Source organism: Scyliorhinus canicula, chromosome 16, assembly GCF_902713615.1.
Source record: "Scyliorhinus canicula chromosome 16, sScyCan1.1, whole genome shotgun sequence".
Taxonomy (NCBI): Eukaryota; Metazoa; Chordata; class Chondrichthyes; order Carcharhiniformes; family Scyliorhinidae; genus Scyliorhinus; species Scyliorhinus canicula.
In genome coordinates this window covers 567486-590007 of record NC_052161.1, presented here as the reverse complement: position 1 = coordinate 590007, position 22522 = coordinate 567486, and the positions used below count along the sequence as shown (strand labels likewise).

General features: G+C 46.7%; 1 protein-coding gene across 1 annotated transcript in view; it reads left to right on the top strand.

Annotated features, from left to right (window-relative positions):
- rrp12 (ribosomal RNA processing 12 homolog) overlaps nucleotides 1-3686 on the top strand; it is a 60768-nt gene extending 57082 nt beyond the window's left edge. Inside the window, exons 23-24 of the mRNA XM_038822188.1 lie at nucleotides 60-142; nucleotides 3432-3686. Coding sequence (XP_038678116.1) covers nucleotides 60-142; nucleotides 3432-3537 — 189 coding nt within the window. The 3' untranslated portion in view covers nucleotides 3538-3686. The remainder of the gene's footprint in view (nucleotides 1-59; nucleotides 143-3431) is intronic.
- Nucleotides 3687-22522: the final 18836 nt, after the last annotated feature.

The following is a 22522-nucleotide window of genomic DNA, read 5'->3' as shown; positions in this document are numbered from 1 at the left end:
TCTGCTGTTTCCTCAGTAAATCTGATCCAAGTTTTGACATTTTCCCCTCTAATTTTCAGAAAGGACGGGGGGACGTGAAACAGAAAGGGAAGCTGGATCCATTTGCCTATGTCCCACTTAACAAATCACAGCTGAATCGAAGGTGAGCCTTGCCTATTGGTGGGGGGCAGGGAGCAATGCAACAGCAGTGTGTGTACATAGTGATACACAGTGTTATGGGAGCGGCGTTTTCAGAACCCCAAAATGTATCATGGAGTTCAACCAACCTCTCCCTTTAATGTATTGTTGCTTTTGAAGCACACGGCTTGGTCTCCAGGTGTGGTAGTACAATTATGGACACGTGGATTTTTAATCACAAAACCATGTTTATTCCATGAATTCAACTTAACCTTTTAAATAAACATTGAATCCCTTGACACCCCTTACTTGAAATAATACAACACTAAATAATCCCTCAAAATGTTCCTTCAAACCTCCAAAAGACTTCACCTTTAAACAGAAACACATCAGGTTAAAGACATTACTATTATGAGTTTAAATCCCCCAAATGATTCAGAGATAGTCTTTCATGGCAGAGATCACAGCAGATCCAGCTCACTGCAAACACCGACACACCCAAGCTCTTTTCCTCAAAACTGGCTTTTCCATTCAAACAGCTCACAGCAAACCAGCCAGGCACTTTTCAGCTGCTCTCTCTCGAACTGAAACTAAACACTGCAAAATGGCTGAGCTAAAAACCCAGCTCCACCCACACTCTGACATCACTTCAGTAATATGAGCTGCTCCATTTGTTAAAGGTACATTGCTTGAACATCCATTTCTTAAAGGTACTCTCACGTGTCAATTGAAACATAAATAGAAGCAGGAGGAGGCCATTTATCCCTTCGAGCCTGACCCGCCATTCATCACGTTCGTGGCTGATCAAGGTCAACACCCTGATCCCGCCTTCCCCCCATATCCCTTGATCCCTTTAACCCCAAGAGCGATATCTAATTACTTCTGTAAATTACACAACATTTTGGCCTCAACTACTTTCTGTGGTGGTGAATTCCACAGAATCACCGCTCTCTGGGTGAAGACATTTCTCCTCACCTCGATCCTAAAAGGTTTACCCCTTATCCTCAACACTGACCCCTGGTTCTGGATTCCCCCACCATTGGGAACATTCTTTCTGAATCTACCCTGCTTAATCCTGTTAGAGTTTTAAAAGTTTCTATGAGATCCCTCCTCATTGTTCTGAACTCCAGCGAATACAATCCGAACCGGTTCAATTTATCCTCGTGCATAAACAGAGACATAGGATTTACAGTGCCGAATGAGGCCATTCAGCCCATCTAGTCTGCACCGGCCCATGGAAAGATCACCCTACCTAAGCCCACACTGCCACCCTATCCTTGTAACCCCATCTAACCTTTTTGGACACTAAGGGCAATTTAGCCTGGCCAATCCACCTAACCTGCACATCTTTGGACTATGGGGGGGGGAAACCGGAGCACCCGGAGGAAACCCACGCAGACACAGGGAGAAGGTGTAGACTCCTCACAGACAGTGACCCAAGCTGGGAATCGAACCTGGGACCCGGAGCTGTGAAGCCACTGTGCTAACCACTGTGCTACCGTGCCGTCCAGTCCTGCCAGCTCAAGAAATCGGTCTGGTAAACCTTCGCTGGACTCCCTCTAGAGAACTTTAGAATGAATCATAACCTTTTACGACTCAATTACTGCTTTCGCAGACACACCATCTGGATACCTTAACCTAGGTTATTTAATAGGCGCTGTAGCGCAGTGGTTAACACTGTTACCTCGGTGCCAGGGACTTGGGTTCGATTGGGTGCGTGTATGCGGAGTCTGCATTTTCTCCCCATGTCTGCGTGGGTTTCCACCCACAGTCCACGGTGGGGGTGAGACCCACGCAGACACAGGGAGAATGTGCAAACTCCACAGCCGGAATCGAACCCGGGTCCTCGGCAGGAGTGCTAACCACTGTGCCGCTGTGCTGTCCTTTCTGTGGTATACGTTAACCCAGGCGTTTAAAAACTTTACTACCTCAAATGTAACATAACAATTTCCACATTCATCACAAGTGTGAATTGAGGGCAGCATGACAGCCGATTCATGTGGATGCATTTTTCCATCCCCATTGTTCCATACCCATTGTTCCCATTGTTCCATCCCCATTGTTCTATCCCCATTGTTCCATCCCAATTGTTCCATCCCCATTGTTCTATCCCCATTGTTCTATCCCCATTGTTCTATCCCCATTGTTCTATCCCCATTGTTCTATCCCCATTGTTCTATCCCCATTGTTCTATCCCCATTGTTCTATCCCCATTGTTCTATCCCCATTGTTCTATCCCCATTGTTCTATCCCCATTGTTCTATCCCCATTGTTCCATCCCCATTGTTCTATCCCCATTGTTCTATCCCCATTGTTCTATCCCCATTGTTCTATCCCCATTGTTCTATCCCCATTGTTCTATCCCCATTGTTCTATCCCCATTGTTCTATCCCCATTGTTCTATCCCCATTGTTCTATCCCCATTGTTCTATCCCCATTGTTCCATCCCCATTGTTCCATCCCCATTGTTCCATCCCCATTGTTCTATCCCCATTGTTCTATCCCCATTGTTCCATCCCCATTGTTCCATCCCCATTGTTCCATCCCCATTGTTCCATCCCAATTGTTCTATCCCCATTGTTCCATCCCCATTGTTCCATCCCCATTGTTCCATCCCCATTGTTCCATCCCCATTGTTCCATCCCCATTGTTCCATCCCCATTGTTCCATCCCCATTGTTCCATCCCCATTGTTCTATCCCCATTGTTCCATCCCCATTGTTCCATCCCCATTATTCCCATTGTTCCATCCCCATTGTTCCCATTGTTCCATCCCCATTGTTCCCATTGTTCCATCCCCATTGTTCCATCCCCATTGTTCCCATTGTTCCATCCCCATTATTCCCATTGTTCCATCCCCATTGTTCCCATTGTTCTATCCCCATTGTTCTATCCCCATTGTTCTATCCCCATTGTTCTATCCCCATTGTTCTATCCCCATTGTTCCATCCCCATTATTCCCATTGTTCCATCCCCATTATTCCCATTGTTCCATCCCCATTATTCCCATTGTTCCCACTCCCCAATTCCCATTGTTCCCATTCCTCATCCCCATTATTCCCATTGTTCCCATTCCCCATCCCCATTATTCCCACTGTTCCATTCCCTTTGTTCCCATTCCCCCATCCCAATTTTCCCCATTGTTCCCATTCCCCATTTTCCCATTGTTCCTATCCCCATTATTCCCATTGTTCCATTCCCATTGTTCCATTCCCCCCATTCCCATTGTTCCCATTCTCCCATTGCCCCATCCCCATTATTCCCATTCTGTACCAGGTTTGAATTTTTGTTAAAATATTTTATTTCTTTCTGAAGGAAAAAGGCGAAGATTTTTGGCCAGTTCAAGGGTTTGGTAAAAGGGGCTCAGCGAGGAGCCGCAGCTGGACGCAAATTACAACAGAGGAGGAAAAGGCCAGTGTAATGATCTGATCAACTGGGAGAAGCTGCTGCTCTTTGAGAACCCAGTGACTTACCTTTGGTTTGTGCATCACTGGTGTCTGGACACAATCTCAAATCCCTAATCTTATTTTTCTGTTGATGGAATGAAATTAAATATTTTCAGAACCTCCATTAAGTGCAACCTTCATTGAACCTCAGCCGCGAGATCTCGAACCCCAGTTGGATGATGTAGAGTATGGATTGTGGGTTGTTGACCTCTGGTTAATCATTCCCACTGCAACCTCCTCTCAAAGTTCTCCTGGACACAACCTTTATAGAAAGTCATCTACATGATTTCAATTAGTGTGAATATCAGCGACCAGAACCAGCATCCCTTTGCTCCATCTGTGCCAAGCTGCGGAGATTGTTTATTTGGTAATGGGATGTGGGCAAAGCCAGCAGTTATTGCCCATCTGTAATTCCCTTTCAGAAGGTGGTGGTGAGCTGTTGCCTTGAACAGCTGCAGTCCCTGAGATGTAGGTACATCCACAGTTCTGTTAGGGAGAGAGATCCAGGATGTTGCCCCAGCGACTGTGCAGGAACGGCCGATATATTTCCAGGTCAGGATGGTGAGTGACTGGGAGGGAAACACCAGGTGATGGGGTTCCCATGAGCTCCAATGGGAAATGGTGGGTAAGATTTGGGCGACTAGATTCTGGGCAGAGCAGTAAGGGGGGGGATATGGTGAAAATGTGGGAGGAGGTTGGTGGGGTGTAAAAGGGGTGAGGAGTGGGTCTGCTGTTGTGGGGGTTCAGTGGGGGCACTGCTGGGCAGGACAGACCTCAGGTGAGGGTTGACTGCAGTGCGTCTGAAGATCAAATGCTTCCCGCTTGCTCTGTGAGGCCTGTTTCCATTTCTTCTCTCGCAAAGGGGCTGATGAGAAGCTTTTGGAAAATTACATGAACTCAAAAAAAAAAGGTATGAAAAAAAGAAATAATTTGCTGAGCAAACAAGAAGGAAACGTCAAAACAATCAATTGATCATTTAAAAAAGAGTAATGAATAAGAGTGACCAATAGAGTGGATGAGAACATGGAATTTACAGTTCAGAAGGAGGCCATTCGGCCCATCAAGTCTGCACCGGCTCTTGGAAAGAGCACCCTACTTAGGCCCACGTTGCCACCCTATCCCAGTAACCCCACCTAACCTTTTTTTGGACACTCAGGGAAATTTATCATGGCGAATCCACCTAACCTGCGCATCTTTGGACTGTGGGAGGAAACCGGACCAGCCGGAGAAAACCCACGTGGACACGAGAAAAACGTGCAGACTCCGCACAAACAGTGACCCAAGCCAGGAATAGAACCTGGGACCCTGGAGCTGTGAAGCAACTGTGCTAACCATAGTGCTACCGTGCTGCCTGTGGGAGGGTGTGTGTGTCTCATTCACTCCCAGTCTCAGCATGTTTATTCATTCACTCTCACCCACTTGAGTGGGTCACAGTCTCTGTTGGTCCAGGGGGTTAGGTGAGTGAGAATCCTGAGGCTCAAGTGAGCCACATAGACTCTCTCTCTCCCTCTCTCACACATCCTCTATCACACAAACTCTCCCTCTGTTACACACACACCATCCCTCCCACACACACACCCTCGCTCCCTTACACACCATAAGGCATAGGAGCAGGATTAGGCCACTCAGCCCATCGAGTCTGCTCCGCCATTCAGTCATGACTGATATTTTTCTCATCCCCATTTTCCTGCCTTCTCCCCATAACCCCATATTCCGTTATCAATCAAGAACCTATCTATCTCTGTCTTAAAGACACTCAGTGATTTGGCCTCCACAGCCTTCTGCGGCAAAGAGTTCCACAGATTCACCACCCTCTGGCTGAAGAAATTCCTCCTCATCTCTGTTTTAAAGGAGCATCCCTTTAGTCTGAGATGGTGTCCTCTGCTTCTAGTTTTTCATACAAGTGGAAACATCCTGTCCACGTCCACTCTATCCAGGCCTCGCAGTATCCTGTAAATTTCAATAAGATTCTCCCCTCATCCTTCTAAACTCCGATTGTATACTCAGAATCCTCAACCGTTCCTCATCCGACAAGTTCTTCATTCCAGGGATCATTCTTGTGAACCTCCTCTGGACCCTTTCCAAGGCCAGCACATCCTTCCTTAGATACGGGTCCAAAACTGCTCACAATACTCCAAATGGGGTCTGACCAGAGCCTTATACAGCCTCAGAAGTACATCCCTGGTCTTGTATTCTAGCCCTCTCGACATGAATGCTAACATTGCACTTGCCTTCCTAACTGCCGACTGAACCTTCACGTTAACCTTTTGAGAATCGTGCTTCTGATTTCCTAAGCATTTCCCCATTTAGAAAATAGTCTATGCCTCCATTCCTCCTTCCAATAATCTCTCACTTTTCCACATTGTATTCCATCTGCCACTTCATTGCGCACGCACACACACACGTGCACTCTCCCTCACAGATCTCACATACTCCCGCGCACACACTCCCTCACACATGCAGACTCTCCCTCACACACACTCTCCTTCACATGCACACTCCCTCACTCGCACACTCCCTCACTCATGCACACTCCCTCACTCATGCACACTCTCTCCCCCTCTCTCGCACACCCTCTCACACACATGCATTCACTCTATACCGCAACCTTGCAGCAACTCTCCCCCAGACTCCCCAACCCCTCCCTCAACCTCTGCAATCCCCCTCAGACCCCACAGCCTCTCTCTCTCCCCCACCCCGAATTTTCTCGCTCTTCAGCTTGCTGATTTCAATTGCTGCTCATCCGCATTTGCAGACTGTCTGTGTGTTGGAGGACATACACTACTTGGGCTGTGTGAGTTGAGAGGTAGATCGAGAGAACACATTCTGAATAATTTAGAGTTTCTATCATCAAGACCAGTGAGCTCCTCTCACCAAAGCCTACATCCTGTTCGTAGCTTTCCATGGGACTCTCTCCCTGCGAAATGAACGTTTCCTTTCAGTGGCCTACTCTCGATGAGTTTGGTCGCTTGTAGGGAAGCTATGTCAACGGTCAGTTTATCAGGTTCCATGTCGATCACATTATCAATTCGCTGCACGTTATCTGTCCTAATGGTCCTGACATTCCAGTTGCCAATCTAAGAGTTAACATCTTTCTTTGTTTTGTTTGCCTTGGCCGATAGATTTGGTCCATTTGTTGAGCAGAGACTTCAATTACCTGTTGAAGACTGTGACAGGTCAGCACCTTACTGGCTAGGGGCTGTCTGACCCGAGCTGGGCAGTGGTTTACCAATGGAACATGATGGTCCTTTGCACCCATTATGTGGAGATGCCGGCGTTGGACTGGGGTGAGCACAGTAAGAAGTCTTACAACACCAGATTAAAGTCCAACATGTTTGTTTCAAACACTAGCTTTCGAAGCACTGCTCCTTCCTCAGGTGAATGAAGAGGTATGTTCCAGAAACATATGTATAGACAAATTCAAAGATGCCAGACAATGCATAGAATGCGCGCATTTGCAGGTAATTAAATCTTAACAGAACCAGAGGGGTAACCCCAGGTTAAAGAGGTGTGAACACAGAGTACCCTTCATCGTCCAGTACTTTCCTGGAGCAGAGAAACTACACCTTCGCAGCCTTCAACACATCATTAATGAAGATGAACATCTTGCCAAGGTCATCCCCACACCCCCACTACTTGCCTTCAAACAACCATGCAACCTCAAACAAGCCATTGTTTGCAGCAAACTACCCAGCCTTCAGAACAGACCACAACACCACACTCCTTGCCATGGCAATCTCTGCAAGACGTGCCAGATCATCGACATGGATACCACCATTACACGTGAGAACACCACCCACCAGGGACGCAGTACATACTCGAGCGACTCGGCCAATGTTGTCTACCTCATACACTGCAGGAAAGGATGTCTCGAAGCGTGTTACATTGGCGAGACCATGCAGACGCTGCGACAACGAATGAACGGACATCGCGTGACAATCACCAGGCAGGAATATTCCCTTCCAGTTGAGAACACTTCAGCAGTCAAGGGCATTCAGCCTCTGATCTCCGGGTAAGCGTTCTCCAAGGCGACCTTCAGGAAGCGCGACAACGCAGAATCGCTGAGCAGAAATTTATAGCCAAGTTCCGCACACATGAGTGCGGCCTCAACCGGGACCTGGGATTCATGTCGCATAGTTTTTTGAAGAATAAAGGGATTAAGGGTTATGGTGTTCGGGCCGGAAAGTGGAGCTGAGTCCACAAAAGATCAGCCATGATCTCATTGAATGGCGGAGCAGGCTCGAGGGGCCAGAAGGCCTACTCCTGCTCCTAGTTCTTATGTTCTTATTACATTCACCTACCACCATCTGGCCGGGGCTTGCAAAATCCTACCAACTGTCCTGGCTTGAGACAATTCACACCTCTTTAACCTGGGGTTACCCCATATCTCTGGATCTGTAATGATTTAATTAACTGCAAATGCTCGCATTCTAAATATTGTCTGGCATCTTTGAATTTTTCTATATATATGTTTCTGGAACATACCGCTTCATTCACCTGAGGAAGGAGCAGTGCTCCGAAAGCTAATGTTTGAAACAAACCTGTTGGACTTTAACCTGGTGTTGTAAGACTTCTTACTGTCCTTCACACCATCAGAGATCACCAGTAATGCCCATTCTCTACATTGCCCATGTTGGGTTTAATCACTCAGTTGGTGTTCCCCATGTTGTAACTGGAGTGACCTTTCCAAGGTGCAAGTCTGGAGAACTTGCCTCAGTTTAACTCTTTTTGCGCCTGTATCAATCCGTACAGCTGGAAATCCAAAATAAAAACACAAAAGTTGGAAATACTCAATGTCTGGAAGCATTTGTGGAGACAGAGACAGGGTTTTCATTTCAAGTCTCTGTGTAAAAAGGGGTGTTTTGAAATATAGACTCAAATTAACAATGCGTTAATTATTGTGGAACCCAAATTACCCTTTGAAATTGCTGTAGTTTGACAGATATAATCATCAAAGATTCAGACACTGAATTAGCAAATAATATCAAAATGTATTAATCAGAAGCAAAATAAAACAATAACACTTCTCAAAGACTCATCAATCAATCAAAAACTCATCAATCAACTAAAGACTCATCAAAAACTCATCAATCAACTAAAGATTCATCAATCAACTGAAGATCATCAATCAATCAACTTGAACTAAAATGTATCAACTAAAAAGTGCAAATAAAGGTAAAGTATAATCACCAAAAGCCTACAAACTTCACATCTTCAAATAGATGGTCATTCCAGAAGAAGCAGAAAACGACCTTGCCCTTCATGCTGACTGGTAATCACATCTGTCTGCAAAGGACATGGCACCTTCCTGATGTCCACATTCTCAGGAATTCTCTGCACTGTGGGTTGCCTGGTATTACAATCATGGTCTTGGCATTGACTGGAATCTCGCTTCTGTGCACAAATATCTAAAATAGTTTCCCTGCATTTTGTTAAGATCCTGGACCAGACTAGGTGGCACGGTAGCACAGTGGTTAGCACTGTTGCCATACAACTCCAGGGTCCCAGGTTCGATTCCTTGCTGGGTCACTGTCTGTGCAGTCTGCACGTTCTCCCCGTGTCTGTGGGTTTCCTCCGGGTGCTCCGGTTTCCTCCCACAGTCCAAAGATGTGCAGGTTAGGTGGATTGGCCATGATAAATTGCCCTCAGTGTCCAAAAAGGTTGGGGATTGGGTGGAGGGCTGGGGTAAGGTGCTCTTTCCAAGGGCAGGTGTAGATTCGATGGGCCAAATTGCCTCTTGCATGTAAATTCTATGATCTATGATTTGTTTGGATCCTGGAAAAGAATTACAAACACAACTATTTATTTTTTTAAACTGAGAGGAAAGGATACTTCAACCAGGAGTGATTCCACTGACCAATGTGTGATGAAAAAGTGCTGTTCAGTCTGGACCCTATTTGAGGGACCTGTATTAAACAGCACAACCTAAAGTCTCTGAGGCGAAAGGGTTAAATCCTAACTCCTTGGCTGGATCGGGCGAGCTGTGTATTGGAGTGAGACTAGCTACTCACTTTAATATGCAGATTTGCCAAATACTGCTCCTGCCCTCAATGGGTGTCTTACCCACTCTCCCTCAGCCACAGCGCCTGGACATCACTCCTGCCTGGTGGAAACGGAGCATCGCAGGAGGCTGGAGACTATCGGGTCAGTCCGTTAATGATACGCTAACGGCTGTTACTGTACAATTTGCTTGCCCACCCCAGCGCATGATGTGGAACGCATTCATGCTGCTATCAAGGCACCCGAGCATGGCGTTCTGTTGGGCCCCTGGCGCCGACCTCGATTTTAGGTTGACATCCGATTCACCACCTGATCGCGATTCTCATAGGAATTGAGTGCTGCACCGGTGCTAGCCCCTTAACGGTAGCGGAATCTTCGGCGGCAGTTTTTCTGTCGAGAAAGTCTTCGGATTCTGCGTGGGCGTCAACGCTTAGTCGCAGAAACAGAGAATTCCGCCCCATGTGTTTAAAAGTGATTTTAATATCCAAAAGGATCTTCCTTCAATCCATGTCCTCAAGCTGGTTAAATTATTGTGTCCTAATCACTGAGGTAGATTCAAATTAAAAGTAAAATCAATTTGCACTTTGTGTTTCTGATTCTATTTTTTATTATTTATAGCAAAGTAACAGTTCTCATTCATGCTGCCTATTCAGTGGGCTGAAGGTATCAGAAGCCAATTGTCGATCTGGTGCTTTGTTCATGAATATGAAAGTGTTGCTGTCTCCCACTGTACCATTGCACATTTGCTCTCTGCCTCTGATGTTCCATAAAAACAATCAGCAACAGACTGAGGGGAGGGATTGAGAATCTCTTAGTGACACTGAATGAATCATTCCGTCGCCTCTCAGACTCCAGGAGCAGAGTGCTGTCAGACAGAAGGAGGAAAACGAATTGTCTGCTGGAGTTACGAAGACTGCAGTAATTCAGCAATTCTTGGCCATTACCGGCAATTCTCACAGAGCAGCCATAGTTTCTGCTGCCATTGTACCCACGGCCGCTCTTTGAATTTGCTGAGGACCCAGAAGGACTAAGATGTGAAGTTTGCCCTCGATGGGACATCGGACATTTTAATGAGATCTATCTTAATTTTCTACTTCACCTTGATGAGCGCAGGTTTTACGGGGAGCCATGGTACAGTGAGTACAAGCAGTGAATGTGAAAACAGAAACCATGAGGCCAGTTCCAGAACATCGAAGCTCTGAAACCTTGACCAGATGAGTCCTGTTCTCGGCAATAAATTGTAATCCAGCCTGTGGTGGGTACAGAATGAGATCAGACTTGAGTTTGCCCATCGGGGGCAATGAGAACGAGATTCCTGACCTCAGAAAAATTACAGACATTTGGTGAAAATGTCACTCCCTCCAATGTTTGCAAACAGTAAATATGGTTCAGTGCAGAATTGGACAGGACTGTGGGTTGTGCTCACAATCCCCACACAAGTCATGGCCATTAACCTCACTGTGAGCAAGAGTGGGGAATAAATTGGGAAAATAAAAAAGGGAGTCATTGTGAAGGTGGACTGACAGTTCATCAATGATTGTGCAACGATTGTGTTCACCAGTTGTGTTCATGAGTGTGCATCAGTTGTGTGGCGAGTAGCTTTGTGAGTGTGCATTGATTGTGTTCACCAATGTGAATATGTTTATGAGTGAAAATGAAATTGATATGGGGCACAATCGAGCAGCCACACTGCGCTCCCGGGATCTACCCGGCTCGCAACACCTTGCGAGATCTAACGCGATCTCATGAGACTGTGCGATACAAATCACACCCATTGTGGGATGGGTCACTTTTTTACCAAACCTGCATATTAAAGTGCGACAGCTCGTCTCACTCTAATGTGCAGTTTTCTTAAGCACCCGAGGCGTTGGGATCTATCCCCTTTGCCTCTGAGTCCTCGGGCGAGCGCTGCTCAGTCCACAAATAGATGGAATGGTACTCGGGGTCTACCAAGGGATCAGAGGCACCCAGGTGCATGCCCTTTGGGCAGGCCCGCACCCTGGCAGTGCTACCTTTGGGGGGAAGGGTCAGGAGTTGTGTCGGGGCTCCCCATCTCTTCCAGCGAGCGGAGCTCCGAAGTGCAGAAAATAGAGCTATGTGTGGCCTTGGCTGCAATTTCCCCGCTGAGGCCCTCTATCTAACCAAATGCGAATAGGATGGGAATAGAACATAGAACAGTACAGCACAGAACAGACCCTTCGGCCCTCAATGTTGTGCCGAGATTTGTCCGAAACCAAGATCAAGCTATCCCACTCCCTGTCATTCTGGAGTGCTCCATGTGCCTATCCAATAACCGCTTGAAAGTTCCTAAAGTGTCCGACTCCACTATCACAGCAGGCAGGCCATTCCACACCCTAACCACTCTCTGAGTAAAGAACATACCTCGGATATCCCTCCTATATCTCCCACCCTGAACCTTATAGTTATGCCTCCTTGTAACAGCTACATCCACCCGAGGAAATAGTGTCTGAACGTCCACGTTATCTATCCCCCTCATCATCTTATAAACCTCTATTAAGTCGCCTCTCATCCTCCTTCGCTCCAATGAGAAAAGCCCTAGCTCCCTCAATCTTTCCTCAAAAAACCTACCCTCCAAACCAGGCAACATCCTGATGAATCTCCTTTTCACCCTTTCCAATGCTTCCACATCCTTCCTATAATGAGGTGACCAGAACTGCACACAATACTCCAAATGTGGTCTCACCAGGGTCATGTATAGTTGCAGCAAAATAGAGGGATACGGACCCCGGAAGTGTAGAAGATTTTAGTTTAGACGGCAGCATGGTTGGCGCAGGCTTGGAAGGCCGAAGGGCCTGTTCTTGTGCTGTACTGTTCTTTGTTCCTTGCGAAAGTGCTCTGCTTCTCGACCAGGAAACATATGATTAAACATGCTCAGTGTGGGACTTTGTTCCCATTTAGTTAAATCGCGCCATAGGTATATATATATTTGTATCGGTTCTTGGGATGTGGATGTTGCTGGCTGGCTGGGCTAGTCAGCCATGTTGCTGTGTGGATCTGGAGTCACATGTAGGCCAGACTGGGTAAGGATGGCAGATTTCCATCAGTGAACCAGATGGGGGTTTCCAACAATCGGCAATGGTTTCATGGTCATCATTAGACTTTTAATTCCAGATTTTTATTGAATTCAAATTTCACAACCTGCCCTGGTGGGATTCAAACCCCAGAGCAGTACCCAGGACCTCTGGATTACTGGTCCAGGGACAATACCACTACACCACCACTGCCTCTACACATATGATCTAGTGATCTCAGCAGCTTGGATTTCCCCATTCTTGAGTTGAATCTAGCGCCAAGTCAGAGGAACATCCCGAAACAGTTGTATCATCAAGCATTGTAAACAACCAATCACATTGAAATATTCTCAAAGACAGCAAACCAGGATGTGAAATGAATTGATTATCCATCACTTGTCATTAAATTTTACAGAGAATAAAATAAATGATTGGAATGTCTACATGCGACTCAGGTAGCAGCCAAAATATCTTAAACAAACTTGTAAACAAATTATTTTACAAGTATGGGAAATTCTTTAATCATATTGGAACAATTTGATCCATTAAATCTTGTTTATCCACATCCTTCAGAGTATTTCCATGAAGTAATAATAATAATCTTTATTACTGTCACAAGTAGACTTACATTATCACTGCAGTGAAGTTACTGTGAAAAACCCCTAGTCGTCACATTCCGGCGCATGTTCGGGTACACAGAGGGAGAATTCAGAATGTCCAATTCACCTAACACACATGTCTTTTGGGAGGAAACCAGAGCACCCGGAGGAAACCCACGCAGCCACGGGGAGAGCGTAGACAGTGACCCAAACCGGGAATCAAACCCAGGACCCTGGCACTGTGAAGCAACAGTGCTAACCACTATGCTACCGTGCCACCCCTATTAACTCCTATTCCTTGTTTTTATTCAAAATCACCACAAAACTGCATGTATTACCTGTCTGCCTATCCCCTTGCCTATTGCCAGCTTCCTGAATGTTTATTTCTCCTGGTATTCCTTTCTAAAAATATTTTTACTCTCCTCCTTTTTCACATTTTCTCCCAAATTTACACCCAACAATAAACAATAATCAGTAACGAAGGTAATGTCAATCCCCATATCAATGACAGCGATCCCACCCTCCCACCAAACCCCAAACATTAGCCCGCATGTTAACGTAAATAAATGACAAAAAGGAATCGGGAATCACCATAGTCACCATTAACACATACAGTCCCTGGGGCAGCACGGTGGCACAGTGGTTAGCATTGCTGCCTACGGCGCTGAGGTCCCGGGTTCGAATCCCGGCTCTGGGTCACTGTCTGTGAGGAGTTTGCACATTCTCCCCGTGTCTGCGTGGGTTTCGCCCCCACAACCCAAAGATGTGCAGGATAGGTGGATCGGCCACGCTAAATTGCCCCTTAATAGGAAAAAATAATTGGGTAATCTAAAATTTTTTTAAAAACCACATACAGTCCCCCTCCCAACAACCGCACCCCCCCCCCCCCCCCCCCAATTCTCGAAAGTGCATAATGAATAACGCTCATGAATTGTAGAACCCCTCCATCGTTCCCCTCGGTTCAAATTTTAAGCATTAAGAATTCCAGCAGGTCCCCCCGCCACTCCAGGGCACAGGGTGGCGAGGTTGATCTCCACCCTAACGGATTCCGCGTTCGGGTGATCGAGGCGAAGGCTACAACATCCGCCTCCGCGCCCGTTTCCAACCCTGGCTGGTCCGACACCCCGAAAATGGCCTCCCGGGGGCCCCGGGTCCAGTTTTACATGCAGCACTTTAGAGTTTACCCTGAACACCTCCTTTCAGTAATCCTCCAGCTTTGGACAGGACCAAAACATATGTTTTTCTACCCCCTCAAAGAGCCGGCTCATCCCCGCCTTTGTAAGGTGCGCTCTATACACCACCTTCAGCTGTATCAGCCCCAGCCTCGGACATGAGGTGGAGGCATTCATTCTCCGGAACACCTCACACCAGAACCCCTCCTCCATATCCTCTCCCAACTCTTCCTCCCACTTTGCCTTGATCCCTTCTAGCGGCGCCTTCTCCTCCTCCAAAATAGCCCCGTAAACCGCCGATACTACCCCCTTCTCCAGTCCCTCCGTCGTCAGCTCCTCCTTCAGCAATGTAGAAGCCAGCTCTACTGGGAAGCTCTGTATCTCCTTTCTGGCAAAGTCTCAAACCTGCAGGTATCTAAATACTTCTCCCCGCTCCAGCCCATACTTCGCTCCCAGCTCCTTCAATCCCACAAAACGATCCCCAAGAAATAAATCTTTTAGTGTCCTAATTCCTTTCCTCTCCCATCTCCGAAAATTTCCATCCCACTTCCCTGGCTCAAATCTATGGTTCCCCTGAATCGGCATTTCCCTTGACCCTGCCCCCAATCCGAAGTGCTGTCGAAACTTCCTCCAAATTCTCAACAAAGCTATTACTGCCGTACTCCCTGAGTATCTCCCTGGGGCCATCAGGAGCGGCTCTGTCGCTAGCGCCTCCAATCTCACCCCCTACCCAAAATCTCCTCCATTCTGACCCATTGGGAGTCAACCCCTGACCCAGTTCCGTACCTTCTCCACATTTGCCACCCAGTAATAATACATCAGATTCGGAAGACCCCCAAACCTCCTGCCTGCTTTCCTCTCTGTAGTAGGACCTTTTTAATTCTGGCCACCTTCCCTCCCCATATGAACGAGGTAATCATCCCTTATCATAGAATTTACAGTGCAGAAGGAGGCTATTCGGCCCATCGAGTCTGCACCGATCCTTAGAAAGGGCACCCTACCTAAGACCACACATCCATCCTATCCCCATAACCCAATACTTCACCCAACCTTTTTGGACACTAAGGGTAATTTACCAAGTCCAATCCTGACCTGCACATCTTTGAACTGTGGAAGGAAACCGGAGCACCCGGAGGAAACCCACGCAGACAGGGGAAAAACGTGCAGATTCCACACAGACAGTGACCCAAGCCGGGAATACAACCTGGAACCCTTGCGCTGTGAAGCAACTGTGCTAATCACTATAGTACCGTGCTGCATCTTCAATCTCTCTAAAAAAAAATGCCTTTGGCAGGAAAATCGGCAGGGATTGCAAAATAAACAGGAATCGCAGCAGCACATTCGTTTTAACCGCCTGTACCCAATCCTGTTAGGTAAGGGGCACGCTTTTAGTTGGTGGCCTGGTGAAGGGTTTGGATTACACCAAACTCACTTGGAACTGTTCACCTGGATGAAGGTACAGTGGCTCCTCACTTTTTCTCGCAGACCCACCTCGCTCTCAGCACAGGCCTGCTTTTGCTCCTCCCCCCGAGCTCCATGCCCCTCTCATACGGAGTCAGGATTCTCAGCTTGGGAAGCCCACTGCCCGTTTTCTCGCACTCGCAGTGATTGTGGACGAGCTTCTCCTGCAGGAACACAAATGGGAATAATGTGAGCTGGCGGGTCAGAGGCTGATGACAGCGGACATGTGTGAGCACTGCACCCAAATACGGAGAGGTTCTGTGAGAAGTGCTGTTGGGGAGGAGGGGGGGGGGAGGGAATGCTGGTGAGAGGCCAGATCCTAGGGCCCTGTGAGGTAGCAGCATGTGACATTCCTGGGGGTGATTAAGATCCCAGACCAGAACCCAACAGTGACTGGGATACTGGACCGAAACCTATTTGTTCTCTGTGGGAAGAATGATTCGCTCCAGGAGTGATTGCATGAAAAATAAGGGGTGGGATTCTGCGTCTCGCCGCATCTGTTTTCTGGTGTGACACATCCCTGTCGGAAGCGGGTTTCTCCATACCGGCAGCTGGCCAGTGGGAAATTCGCGGGCGTGAGTACACTGCCGGCGAAACGGAGGATCCTGCCGAGGGAGAATCCAGCTCAAGGGTTTTTGTATTTCTGTACCAAAACTTTATTATGGATGCAATATTAAACATTTAACTTCACAGCCAATAAGAACAACTTAGAATTACCCTTTAAACACTACTACTCAATTTTCCATGAAACAACACAAAAAGAAACATACAGCTCTCAATCTATCTTACTGTTGGAGAATTGTGGGCTCAGCATCAGGCAGATTAGAATACAGCTCCTCTTTCCAAGGTTTTCTCCAAAAACCACCTCTCAGAAACTTTTCAAAATGTCTCTGTCATTCCTTGTCTTCACCCAACAATGGCCTCATCTCCCCAAGCTGAAAAACAAATGATCTCTGCAGGCTGCAAAGCACATTAACTCCCCAGGAACTTTCACACTCAAACCAAAATCCACTAGCCCAGACTGACAAACACATTTCTTTGTTAATTGCACTGTCTGATTGCTAAAAACACCCAGGACCTGCAAAACAGAATTCTTTTTTTTTAAAAACATGACCACAGCAGTCAAACACACACCAATCCCAAGCTTTTAACCCAGAAATTGCCTAATACTTAGAATCCAATTTTCCTACAGTTTTCCAGTCATCACACAGGTGGGATTTGTCGCTTTGCTGGAGGATCTGCTGCAAACACTAGGGTATATTGTTGTTCACCTCTTCTCCACCGCATCCAGCAAATGGCTGAGGACATCCTCCATATATCAAGGAGTTGGTTTCCTCGCTGCCATCCTCCTGGATTTTTTTTAGAATTTACAGTGCAGAAGGAGGCCATTCGGCCCATCGAGTCTGCACTGGTCCTCAGAAAGAGCGCCCTACCTAAGCCCATACCTCCATCCTAACCCCGTAACCCAGCAACCCCACCTAACTTTTAGACACTGAAAAATGAAAATGAAAATCGCTTATTGTCACGAGTAGGCTTCAATGAAGTTACTGTGAAAAGCCCCTAGTCGCCACGTTCTGGCGCCTGTCCGGGGAGGCTGGTACGGGTCAATTTAGCTTGACCGATCCACTCAACCCGTACATGGACTTGTTGGAGGAAAGTGGAGCACCTGGAGGAAACCCACGTAGACACGGGGAGAACATGCAGGCTCCGCATAGTCAGTGACCCAGTAGGGAATCGAACCTGGGACCCTGGAGCTGTGAAGCAACAGTGCTAACCACTGTACTTCCTTGCCGCTCTTGAATAAGAGCTAGTGCTGTGTTTAAATGCAGCGATCCTTCATTGAAGTGAAGCTGACCCCTGGGGCAGATGTGTCAGGGGGTTTTCATGTGGGGAAAGCCATTTATCAAAGTGCCTTCAAATTGTGGTCTGGATCATCCTGCCTGGGCAGGCCGGAATCACACCGATTTACCCGTTGAAAATGACACTTTGTCATTTTATCAGAAGATTACACCCAATCTCAATGTGTCCACCCAATCAAGTCTCTTCAGAATTTTTTAGGTTTCACTGAGAATACCCCTCATTCTTCTAAACTCCAGAGACTATAAGCCCAATACACTTTGCCCTAGGAAGGGTGCAGTAACATTGTTGGGACTTTACTACAGGCCTCCCAAAAGCGAACGTGAATTAGAGGTACAAATATGTAGACAGATTATAGAACAATGTAGGAGCAATAGGGTGGTCGTGATAGGAGATTTTAATTTCCCCAACATTGAATGGGACTCTTGTAATGTTGGAGGTATAGATGGAGCAGAATTTGTAAGGAGCATCCAGGAGAGTTTTTCAGAGCAGTATGTAAATAGTCCAACTCGGGAAGGGGCCATGCTGGACCTGGTATTGGGGAATGATCCCGGCCAGGTGGTTGAAGTTTCAGTCGGTGATTACTTTGGGAATAGCGATCACAATTCCGTAAGTTTTAGAACACTCATGGACAAAGACGAGAGAAGTCCTAAAGGAAGAGTGCTAAATTGCAGCTGTTTAAGGGTAAATCCACATTTGAAATGTGGGAGTCTTTTAAGGAAAGGTTGATTAGAGTGCAGGACAGACATGACCCTGTGAAAATGAGGAATAGAAATGGCAAGATTAGGGAACCATGGATGGCGGATGGAATTGTGAGACTAGCTAAAATGAAAAAGGAAGCATACATAAGACCTAGGCGACTTAAAACTGATGAAGCTTTGGAGGAATTATAGACCTGTGAGCTTGACGTCAGTGGTAGGCAAACTGTTGGAGAAGATACTGAGGGATAGGATCTATTCACATTTGGAAGAAAATAAGCTTATCAGTAATAGGCAGCATGGTTTTGTGCAGGGAAGGTCATGTCTTACAAACCTAATAGAATTATTTGAGGAAGTGACAAAGTTAATTGATTAGGGAAGGGCTGTAGATGTCATATACATGGACTTCAGTAAGCCGTTTGATAAAGTTTCCCATGGCAAGTTGATGGAAAATGTGAAGTCGTATGGGGTTCAGGGTGTACTAGCTAGATGGATAAAGAACTGGCTGGGCAACAGGAGACAGAGAGTAGTGGTGGAAGGGAGTGTCTCAAAATGGAGAAAGGTGACTAGTGGTGTTCCACAGGGATCCGTGCTCGGACCACTGTTGTTTGTGATATACATAAATGATCTGGACGAAGGTATAGGTGGTCTGATTAGCAAGTTTGCAGATGATACTAAGATTAGTGGAGTTGCAGATAGCGAGGAGGACAGTCAGAGAATACAGCAAAATATAGATGGATTGGAGAGTTGGGCAGAGAAATGGCAGATGGAGTTCAATCCAGGAAAATGCGGGGTAATGTATTTTGGAAGATCTAACTCAAGAGCGGACTATACGGTCAATGGAAGAGTCCTGGGGAAAATTGCTGTACAGAGAGATCTGGGAGTTCAGGTTCATTGTACCCTGAAGGTGGCAACATAGGTCGATAGAGTGATCAAGAAGGCATACAGCATGCTTGCCTTCATTGCACAGGGTATTGAGTACAAGAGTCAGCAGGTCATGTTACAGTTGTACTGTATAGGACTTTGGTTAGACCACATTTGGAATACTGCGTGCAGTTCTGGTCGCCACATTACCAGAAGGATGTGGGTGCTTTAGAGAGGGTGCAGAGGAGGTTCACCAGGATGTTGCCTGGTATGGAGGGTGCTAGCTATGAAGAAAAGTTGAGTAGATTAGGATTGTTTTCGTTGGAAAGACGGAGGCTGAGGGGGAACCTGATTGAGGTCTACAAAATTATGAGAGGTATGGACAGGGTGGATAGCAACAAGCTTTTTCCAAGAGTGGGGGTGCCAGTTACAAGGGGGGTCACGATTTCAAGGTGAGAGGGGGAAAGTTTAAGGGAAATGTGCGTGGGAAGGTTTTTACGCAGAGGGTGGTGGGTGCCTGGAAAGCTTTGCCAACGGAGGTGGTAGAGGCGGGCACGATAGCATCAATTAAGAGGCATCTAGACAGGTATATGAACGGGCGGGAACAGAGGGAAGTAGACCTTGGAAAATAGGAGACAGGTTTAGATAAAGGATCTGGATCGGCGCAGGCTGGGAGGGCCGAAGGGCCTGTTCCTGTGCTGTAATTTTCTTTTCTTTGTTCATCATAGGACAACCCTTCATCCGAGGGACCAATTTAATGAATATTTGCTGTACCAAGTCCAATACAAATATATTAGAACATAGAACATAGAACGATACAGCGCAGTACAGGCCCTTCGGCCCTCGATGTTGCACCGACATGGAAAAAAAACTAAAGGCCATCTAACCTACACTATGCCCTTATCATCCATATGCTTATCCAATAAACTTTTAAATGCCCTCAATGTTGGCGAGTTCACTACTGTTGCAGGTAGGGCATTCCACGGCCTCACCACTCTTTGCGTAAAAAACCCACCTCTGACCTCTGTCCTATATCTATTACCCCTCAATTTAAGGCTATGTCCCCTCGTGCTAGCCACCCCCATCCGCGGGAGAAGGCTCTCGCTGTCCACCCTATCTAACCCTCTGATCATTTTGTATGCCTCTATTAAGTCACCTCTTAACCTTCTTCTCTCTAACGAAAACAACCTCAAGTCCATCAGCCTTTCCTCATAAGATTTTCCCTCCATACCAGGCAACATCCTGGTAAATCTCCTCTGCACCCGTTCCAAAGCTTCCACGTCCTTCCTATAATGAGGCGACCAGAACTGTACGCAATACTCCAAATGCGGCCGTACTAGAGTTTTGTACAACTGCAACATGACCTCATGGCTCCGGAACTCAATCCCTCTACCAATAAAGGCCAACACACCATAGGCCTTCTTCACAACCCTATCAACCTGGGTGGCAACTTTCAGGGATCTATGTACATGGACACCGAGATCCCTCTGCTCATCCACACTACCAAGAATTTTACCATTAGCCAAATATTCCGCATTCCTGTTATTCTTTCCAAAGTGAATCACCTCACACTTCTCCACATTAAACTCCATTTGCCACCTCTCAGCCCAGCTCTGCAGCTTATCTATGTCCCTCTGTAACCTGCAACATCCTTCCGCACTGTCTACAACTCCACCGACTTTAGTGTCGTCTGCAAATTTACTCACCCATCCTTCTGCGCCCTCCTCTAGGTCATTTATAAAAATGACAAACAGCAACGGCCCCAGAACAGATCCTTGTGGTACGCCACTCGTAACTGAACTCCATTCTGAACATTTCCCATCAACTACCACTCTCTGTCTTCTTTCAACTAGCCAATTTCTGATCCACATCTCTAAATCACCCTCAATCCCCAGCCTCCGTATTTTCTGCAATAGCCGACCGTGGGGAACCTTATCAAACGCTTTACTGAAATCCATATACACCACATCAACTGCTCTACCCTCGTCTACCTGTTCAGTCACCTTCTCAAAGAACTCGATAAGGTTTGTGAGGCATGACCTACCCTTCACAAAACCATGCTGACTATCCCTAATCATATTATTCCTATCTAGATGATTATAAATCGTATCTTTTATAATCCTCTCCAAGACCTTACCCACCACAGACGTTAGGCTCACCGGCCTATAGTTACCGGGGTTATCTCTACTCCCCTTCTTGAACAAAGGGACCACATTTGCTATCCTCCAGTACTCTGGCACTATTCCTGTAGCCAATGATGACCTAAAAATCAAAGCCAAAGGCTCAGCAATCTCTTCCCTGGCTTCCCAGAGAATCCTAGGATAAATCCCATCAGGCCCCGGGGACTTATCTATTTTCACCTTGTCCAGAATTGCCAACACTTCTTCCCTACGCACCTCAATGCCATCTATTCTAATAGCCTGGGTCTCAGCATTCTCCTCCACAATATTATCTTTTTCTTGAGTGAATACTGACAAAAAGTATTCATTTAGTATCTCGCTTATCTCCTCAGCCTCCACACACAACTTCCCACCACTGTCCTTGACTGGCCCTACTCTTACCCTAGTCATTCTTTTATTCCTGACATACCTATAGAAAGCTTTTGGGTTTTCCTTGATCCTACCTGCCAAAGACTTCTCATGTCCCCTCCTTGCTCGTCTCAGCTCTCTCTTTAGATCCTTCCTCGCTTCCTTGTAACTATCAAGCGCCCGAACTGAAACTTCATGCCTCGTCTTCACATAGGCCTCCTTCTTCCTCTTAACAAGAGATTCCACTTCTTTGGTAAACCACGGTTCCCTCGCTCGACCCCTTCCTCCCTGCCTGACTGGTACGTACTTATCAAGAACATGCAATAGCTGTTCCTTGAACAAGCTCCACATATCCAGTGTGCCCAACCCTTGCAGCCTACTTCTCCAACCAACACATCCTAAGTCATGTCTAATGGCATCATAATTGCCCTTCCCCCAGCTATAACTCTTGCCCTGCGGGGTATACTTATCCCTTTCCATCACTAACGTAAAGGTCACCGAATTGTGGTCACTGTTTCCAAAGTGCTCACCTACCTCCAGATTTAACACCTGGCCTGGTTCATTACCCAAAACCAAATCCTATGTGGCCTCGCCTCTTGTTGGCCTGTCAACATATTGTGTCAGGAAACCCTCCTGCACACATTGTACAAAGAACGACCCATCTAATGTACTCGAACTATATCTTTTCCAGTCAATATTTGGAAAGTTAAAGTCTCCCATAACAACTACCCTGTTACTTTCGCTCTTTT